This window comes from Arctopsyche grandis, chromosome 2, assembly GCF_051622035.1.
Source record: "Arctopsyche grandis isolate Sample6627 chromosome 2, ASM5162203v2, whole genome shotgun sequence".
Lineage (NCBI taxonomy): Eukaryota > Metazoa > Arthropoda > Insecta > Trichoptera > Hydropsychidae > Arctopsyche > Arctopsyche grandis.
This window is the reverse complement of record NC_135356.1, coordinates 32,482,212-32,491,271: the sequence shown is the minus strand read 5'-3', so window position 1 is coordinate 32,491,271 and position 9,060 is coordinate 32,482,212. Positions and strand designations below refer to the sequence as shown.

Here is a 9,060-nt window from a genome sequence, read left to right as displayed (position 1 = left end):
AGTTCGATGAACTCCAAACCTAATCCGCCTACTGTATTCGCTACAAAAGACAAACCGTCGGCAATGTTATCGGGAAAATCCAATGCAAATACCAAACGAGAAGCTCATGTGGGAACATTTTGAAAGCACAACCAAATGAACATCAAGTTTGAAAGCGAATATTCCATTTGCATTCACTTAAAAAGAAAACAATTCCGACGGTTCGAACATTTAAAAACTGAAAATTTACTATAGAAAAAGTATTTCGAATGCCACAATTTCCAAAATCGCTGACAATGGCAGTTTCGAAATGATGCAATATTTGACGAGCAATCTAGGTGAAAAAGTATCTGGTTACAAGCGCGAATGAAAGGTGACAACCATATTAAGATATGTAGTACATTAAAAGTACCAAAGACCCAATGACACGTTTCAATATTACTTTTATAATGAGCTGTTCCCACTATGTGGATTCTCACAGTAGATTTATATATAGTAATAGTAATATAATTGGTCGTATTGGCGTCTCACGACATACGAATCGATTTACTAATATGCAGGTAACTGTACATTTCATTGTACAAATTAATTGCACAAAAACTTTGGAAATAAAATAGACCACACGTGAATGGGTGCGGCGCCTCGCAGATGCCAAATGTTTAAAATGAGATACATATGACTACAGTGAATTTAATAAAAATACATCAATCACGCTTGTGAGTACATAGGTGCGGCACCTCGCAGATACCAAATTCTAAATTATAAAAGAAAAATGCAGCGAATTCACTGGAGAATACGATGAAACGATGACAATGATGGACGTGTGTCGTTTTTGACGTACATACAGCGATGGTACAAACCTCATCACGAGCGAGAATGCATCAGCAGTTCTGGATCGGCTGGCAGTACAGGTTAATTTTCAGGAAAAGACCGCCTTTTTTCCGGTCTCCTTCTGGTATCAGAAACGATCTGAAATAGAAACGTCAATCAAATGAGTACAAAGCCAAAGTCAAACTAAAACACACAATTAAGTTTAACAATATTTGGACTTTCGAAAATACCTGGTGATATTTGGATACAACTTCGGGAAATTTTATCAGCAGTTCAGGATCGGCTAGCAGTACAGCTTCATTTTCAGGCAAAGACTGCATTTTTTCCAGTCTCCGTTTGTTATCAGCAACGATCTGAAATAGAAAAGTCACTCAAATGAGTACAAATAAAAAGTCAAACTAAAACACATAGGAAAGTTAATCAATCTCTGGATTTTCGAAAATACCTGATGATATTTGGACACAACTTCAGCAAATTGTATCAGCAGTTCTGGATCGGCTGGAAGTACAGCTTCATTTTCAGGAAATGACCGCGTTCTTTCGAGACTCCGTTTGTTATCAGCAACTATCTGAAATAGAAACGTACGTTTCAAATGAGTACAAAGCCAAAGTCAAACTAAAGCACACAATTAAGTTTAACAATATTTGGACTTTCGAAGATACCTGGTGATATTTGGATACAACTTCGGGAAATTTTATCAGCAGTTCAGGATCGGCTAGAAGTCAATTAAATGAGTACAAATAAAAAGCCACACTAAAACACATTGGAAAGTTTATCAATCTCTGGATTTTCGAAAATACCTGATGATATTTAGATACAATTTCAGGAAATTTTATCAGCAATTCAGGATCGGCTAAAAGTACAGTTTCATTTTCAGGAAAAGCCTGCATTTTTTCTAGTCTCCGTTTGTTATCAGCAACGATCTGAAATAGAAACGTCAATCAAATGAGTACAAAGCCAAAGTCAAACTAAAACACACAATTAAGTTTAACAATATTTGGACTTTCGAAAATACCTGGTGATATTTGGATACAACTTCGGGAAATTTTATCAGCAGTTCAGGATCGGCTAGCAGTACAGCTTCATTTCAGGAAAAGACTGCATTTTTTCCAGTCTCCGTTTGTTATCAGCAACGATCTGAAATAAAAACGTCACTCGAATGAGTACAAATAAAAAGTCAAACTAAAACACATAGGAAAGTTAATCAATCTCTGGATTTTCGAAAATACCTGATGATATTTGGACACAACTTCAGCAAATTGTATCGGCAGTTCTGGATCGGCTGGAAGTACAGCTTCATTTTCAGGAAATGACCGCGTTCTTTCGAGACTCCGTTTGTTATCAGCAACTATCTGAAATAGAAACGTACGTTTCAAATGAGTACAAAGCCAAAGTCAAACTAAAACACACAATTAAGTTTAACAATATTTGGACTTTCGAAGATACCTGGTGATATTTGGATACAACTTCGGGAAATTTTATCAGCAGTTCAGGATCGGCTAGAAGTCAATTAAATGAGTACAAATAAAAAGCCAAACTAAAACACATAGGAAAGTTTATCAATCTCTGGATTTTCGAAAATACCTGATGATATTTGGACACAACCTCAGCAACTTGTATCAGCAGTTCTGGATCGGCTGGAAGTACAGCTTCATTTTCAGGAAATGACCGCGTTCTTTCGGGACTCTGTTGGGTGTCAGCAAAAAACTATAATTTTTGACTAGGGTAGCCAGCTTTTTTATACAACTTTTTGAAGAGAAAAAAATCTAAAAATATATCCTATGCTATAAACTATGGCAAAATTTAAAATAAAATTGATTTTTTGACGAATAAATTTATTCGCATTTATGAAATTATCAGAGAGCATTTATGAAATTATGTAGATATGACCGACAATTTCAATACAGTAATTATTTTTATACTAGTGTTGGGCCCGTTGATTTCAACGGGTGGTTTCAAAAAGGAAATGAAACTCGAATAAAAATAAAGTTAAAGATATTGAATCGACTGGTTTCGGAAAGAAATTGATGCACGAATTAGAAGTTACGATTGACAAATTACGAAGTGAATACGAATTACGAATTATGTTTTGTGCATCGCCGACGTCTCGACGCCTTTGCCCCCAGCGCCCCCGTTGCTTTCGGCACCCCGGGGCCTTTGCCCCCGGCGCCCCCGGGGCCTTCGCCCCCAGTGCTCCGGACGCCTCTGGCGCCCGTAGCACAAAAATATGATAAATATGAAAAAAACTGAAAAAAATGAAAAAAATGAAAAATATGAAAAAAGCGGGAAAAACTGAAAAAAATGAAAAATATGACAAAAATGAGAAATATGAAAAAAACTGAAAAATATGAAAAAAGCTGAAAAAATGAGAAATATGAAAAAAGCTGAAAAAACTGAAAAAAATGAAAAAAAAATTTTTTGTTCCGCATACTGGTTGACGGTTGATCGTCCAATATACAAATATATATATTTAGCGACAGTCCGTTTTTATATATAGTATATTTCGAGGCATTCGTCGAAGCGCGCAAACGACACGGAAAGGAAACGACGCCACAGTCGAGGGGGATGACGAGACGCGATTCCAAGGTCGCGGTGGCTCTGATTGTTTGGTGGCAAATGTGCAATCAATCGACGAGCACTTGTGCAATCGATCGACGAAAGCAATCAATCCACGGCAAACGCGACCAACCGATTGAAACGCGGCAACAATGGCTATTTTCCATAACCAGTTCCTAAATAGCAACCACGGGTTGCAATAAAGGAACTGGATATGGAAAATTCGAAAATGTCGGGTGTAGATATCGGTAGTGTGAACGTAGCCAATAAAGCTACAATAATAGCGTTGGGGGAGGGGAGGGGCGGGGAGGGGCAGCTCAGGGCTCAGCGTTGTGCACTCACCGCGATGGCCGTACCACTTCTGCCGGAAAATGGCGGCGAACATTGCGATCTGCATTAGCACAAAATGTAAAATGCGATTGTGGTAATATTGATAGAGAGAGAGAAACGGAAAGGAAACGACGCCACAGTCGAGGGGGATGACGAGACGCGATTCCAAGGTCGCGGTGGCTGTGATTATTTGGTCGCAGACGCCTCGGCCAGCACTTGTGCAATCGATCGACGAAAGCAATCAACCCCACCCCACGGCAAACGCGACCAACGATCGAAAGGGCAACAATAAAGCTACAATAATAGCGTACCTGCGGGGGGTTGGGGGTGGTGGTGGGGGGGGGGCGGGTAGCGGCAGCTCAGAGCTCAGCGACGCGCACCCGCCGCGATGGCCGCTGCACTTCTGCCGGAAAATGGCGGCGAACATTGCGGTCCGCATTGGCACGAACTCAGAGCTGAGAGCCCAGCGACGTGCACTCACCGCGATGGGCGCACCACTTCTGCCGACTGCGAGCAGCGCTTCCGATGTAATGGCTGGGAGTGGGGGTTCACCCACGGCGATAGCGATTGGTCGAATATGCGAACGACGCAGCTCATTTCGACGCACACGCCAACACCACTAATCGACATGCCCGTACACTAGGGCTGCCATACGTCCGCGTTGACAGGGACATGTCCCAGTAGGCTTGGGCATAGTAGTTCGCAAATCAGATCTCTCAGTTTAGTTCGCCGCTCCTAATCGAACTAGTTCGCTCTTCTAGTTCGTCAGCTCCCAGCTCGAATCAGTGAAAGGCAGATCGTTCGCTCGTTCGTTCGCTCGCAGATCGTTCACTCGCAGATTGTTCGCTCGTTTTGGCTCGATGAAAGAATAACACATGACGCAAAAAAGAAAACAAAAATAATCAAATTTTTTATATTTTTTTAGAAATAATCAACAATTATATTACTATTAGGTACTGGTTAGTTCTTGTAAAAAATATCACTTACACTTATAAAGTTGTTACCTAACAATTAAACATAATGACTTGTTTGAGTGAGATCGTATGTATAAAAAAAAAATAAAATGGAAAAATAATATTACATATTACTGTGTAAAAATATCAATTTGGACACTTTATTCGATGACAATAGTGTTCTACGTTCTTTAAGGACTTGACCCGTCGCTGAAAAAACGCGTTCGCAGGGCACAGATGTTGCTACGGCACAAAATCTTTTCAAAACATACGCGTAAACGTGAGGGTATATCAAACGACGTTCATGCCACCATTGAAGCGGATCTTCTTTACGATTTAGATACTCTTCATTTAGGTATTTATCTAATTCGCGAATGCCAGCAGCAAGCTGGTTATCTGGCCTAGTAATTTTTTGTATTTCTTGGTCGTATTCATCCCATATGCAGCTATTTTTATTACTAGGTATAGATGTTGATGCGTCGCTGGAAGTAGGAACAGCCTCTGGAGTACCCCCTTGAACTAATTGTACTTGGCCGATTTTATTTCTAAGGGCTTGTACTACCATTTCACAGGCTCTTTGATTTTTGAATCCCCTCGTCTTAAATCGAGGATCCAAAATCGTACACTCTGCGTATAACATATTCTTCTCTATATCTTTTAAACGATCTTCCATGCCTTTCTTTAGCAGAGACTGCACATCAACTATTTTTGTATTGTAAGAAACATGTTTTTGTAAAAAAATTGTTAGTAAATTACACAAAATTATTATTTTAGATAAAGTGACGTTTTTCTCGGCACTTATTTCTAAGGTAATCTCGTAGAATGGACTGAGTAACGGTAAAACTTCCTCTATGACTTCCCAGTCCCCTTCATTTAAAGTTAAATCAGGGCGTAGAAGTGCAACGGTAGCAATCACTGCATCCTTTACCTGTACTATTCGCTTGAGCATGTCAAAAGTGGAATTCCAGCAGGTTTGTACATCCTGCTTGAGCTTAAGAACAGGCAAATTCATTTGCTGCTGCGTAGCAGTCAATTTATGTTTTCCTTGTGTGCTACGAATAAAAAACTCGACAATATTTTTAACTCTTCCCAAAACGTCACATATCTTTTTCGTAGCTTCTTGTACAACAAGATTTAGAGAGTGAGCGAAACATGAGATGGACCGCCAATCACCAAGTCTAACAGCAGATAAGATATTTGCTGCATTATCGCTAACAATGGCAGCAACTGTGTGTGAAATGTTCCACTCCGCCATAACAACTTTCATAAAGTCGCACAAGTTTTGACTAGTATGTCGCTCTTTATAATTGATACAACCAAGTAATACTGAGTGAAGTTTAGTCTCTTCATTTATAAAATGAGCTACAATAGCTATATAGCTGTCGTTATTTCTAGACGTCCAACCATCAGTACTAAGAGACAACGCTGGTGCTGCTTGTACCTTTATTTTTGCTTCAGCCATGACGTCATTGTGAATTCTTGACATTAAATTTTCCGATAACGTTTTTCTTGATGGTAGTTTATAGCCTGGGCATTGAGAAACTAATTCAATAAGTTTACGAAATTCTGTTTCTTCTACGATTCTTAAGGCGTGATGCCCTTTAGCTACCATCTTGACAAGTTGTTTATCAATTTGCTCAATCTTTGGAACTGGCGGTGGTCTACGAATGTATTGGGTCATCGATTGTTGGGAGTCTACTATATTTGATGATGCTGAAATTATATTCTCCGATTCGCATGTGCTTTGACTTGATTGAAGTGAGTTTAAACTAGGTAATATCGGTGTTTGTCTTTCAGCAGTTAATGGGATCAAAAGGTGTTTTGTTTTCATATGTCGGGTTAAATTACCATTCGATCCGCCCGCAATACTTATTATTGTTGAACAATGGTTACATTTCGCTTTTTTATTATCAATGTCTTCTGTAAAATGAGTCCACAAGGGGCTATGTTTTCTTTTTGATGACATCGTAACAAATACCCTATAACAAAACACATTAACCCTATACGTAAACTATTTTTAAAGTATATTAAAGAAATTAATTAATTGTTAATAGTAATTGTTATTATACATTAGAAGCATAAGCTACTTGATAACGACAGTGTCTTATTATTTTAAAATTTATTTAACGTTCGGTTAACGTCACTCTCGTTCATTCGGTCACAAACTAATGAAATTCTTGTGTAGTTCGCGAACGAACTGTCTTGTGTAGTTCGCGAACGAACTAGATCGTAAGAGTGAACAAGACGCGCATGTGCAGTGAGCGAGCGGCAGTATTAGTGTAGTGCCGTCCCACTCTCACTCATTCGGTCACGAACTAGTGAACTATGGAACTATGGAACGAGGAGTGAGGGAACTAGTTCGACTAGTTCACCTGTGGGAGCGCTCTTACGACCTAGTTCGTTCGCGAACTACACAAGCCTATGTCCCAGTTTCGAGGTCTGTGTCCCGGTGTCCCAGTCCGAGAGTCATTTGTCCCCGTCAATTTCAAAATTTAGACATTTAAAAAAATTATTCAATTATTTTTTAATATCTATCGAACAAGACCTTTTGAACCAAGAAATCTCAGGATGCACTCTCTATACTGTGGTCCTAAAAGGAAAGACGTTTACACGTCAAAAATTGTACCCACTTAATATCTAATATAATTGTTGTGTTCGTTGTCGCGTTCGGTCGTGTCGCCAAAGTGTGTTTTTGCTACTTCTTCATTGTTAATAAATAAAATATAAAATGGCCAAGTACGTGCAAAGTGTCTCCAAAATATTAGAGAGTATGGTCCAAGTCCTCATGGACCCTGTCAATAGATTTAGCAAGGACCAAATGGCCAAATTGATGCCTTTCACCTCTGATATCTCGCAAACTGTAGGCGAAATGTCCTGTAATATTGCAATGCTGGAAGGAGAGCTGTCAGCTACCAAAATGTATATGTCTAAAGATACACCCACCACGATTGAATCGACATTGGAACTTGTTAGTGAAATGGAAGAAAGAAAAAATAGAAAAAACAATGTTATCATATTTGACATTACTGAAACAGGTAATAATGACGACAATAATGTAATCGCAAATTTATTGTCAAAAGCCGAGCTACCTAACCACAAATTCACCGCTCATAGAATCGGATTAAAACAAGGTACGAAGCCAAGGCCCCTAAAAGTTAAACTCGATGTACAGCAAACAGCAATATCATTACTTAGAAAAGGACCCAAACTAGGAATTAAAATAAAAAACGACCTAACGTACATGCAAAGACTACATATAAACAATTTGTGGAACGAAATGAATACCAGAAAAGACAAAGGTGAAAGTGACTTAATAATAAAATATTTTAACGGAGTGCCTAAAATAATAAATAAAAATAGTACAAAAAACTAACAATATATTACCAAAATGTCAGAAGCATTATATCTAAAATACAATTCCTTAAAAATGCTATAGCTGCTTCCGCATATGACATCATATTATTAACAGAAACGTGGCTACACAACCTTATAAATGATTCCGAACTAAACTTTCATACATACAATATGTATAGATATGATAGAAACATAAACACCAGTACGAAGACTCGAGGCGGTGGCGTGGCAATTCTTATTAAAAAAGTTCATTCATCATCTGTCATCATCAACACAAACAATTCCATCGAACAAATATTTATATCAACCAAAATTTTCAATGTAAAGTGCATATTCGGTTGTGTTTACATCCCTCCATCCTCTGACATTAGTGTATATAATAATTTTATAAATAATATTGAAACAATCAGATTAAAATATCCTGATTCAAAATTCTTAATAACTGGTGATTTTAATCTACCAAATTTGGACTGGCAAAACCTTGAAATGAATGAAAATTCTCCAATTCATCAAGAAATTATAAATTTATCTTTAAATTTATAATTTTATCTTTAATCTTTAAATTTATAAATTTATCTTTAAATTTAAATTTATAATAAGATTGTTGTGTGATGAGCAGCATGGTTTTTCACCATGTCGTTCCACTACCACTAATATTGCCTGCTTTTCTTATTATACCATGTCTAAAGTTGACGGTGGTCAACAAGTTGATGTAGCCTACTTTGACTTTCGTAAAGCCTTTGATCTTGTCAATAGTGACGTTCTTATGATCAGATTAGCTGACGTGGGCTTTTCTCCACGTCTTCTTAAACTCTTTGCTTCTTATCTTAGTGATAGGAAGCAATTTGTTAGATATGTTATTTATGAATCTCCTTCATATTTTACGCGATCTGGTGTAACTCAGGGGTCCACCTTAGGCCCTTTACTTTTTACTATAGTTATTAATAACCTCCCTAAAGTATTACGCAATGCTTCATGTCTCTTGTTTGCAGACTATGTTTATTTATTTATTTATTTTACAAAATCAATTAATCAAGCACACTCGTCTAACAGATTG

At 38.0% G+C, this 9,060-nt stretch overlaps 1 protein-coding gene across 1 annotated transcript; it reads right to left on the bottom strand.

The window, feature by feature from the left end:
* Positions 1-4,478: 4,478 nt before the first annotated feature.
* LOC143922358 (E3 SUMO-protein ligase ZBED1-like) lies at positions 4,479-6,615 on the bottom strand. Its single transcript, XM_077445581.1, has 3 exons — positions 5,434-6,615; positions 4,785-5,340; positions 4,479-4,552 (listed from the first exon to the last, which is right to left on the bottom strand). The coding sequence occupies exons 1-3, from the start codon at positions 6,613-6,615 to the stop codon at positions 4,479-4,481; spliced, it is 1,812 nt and encodes a 603-aa protein (XP_077301707.1).
* Between the last annotated feature and the right edge of the window lie 2,445 nt (positions 6,616-9,060).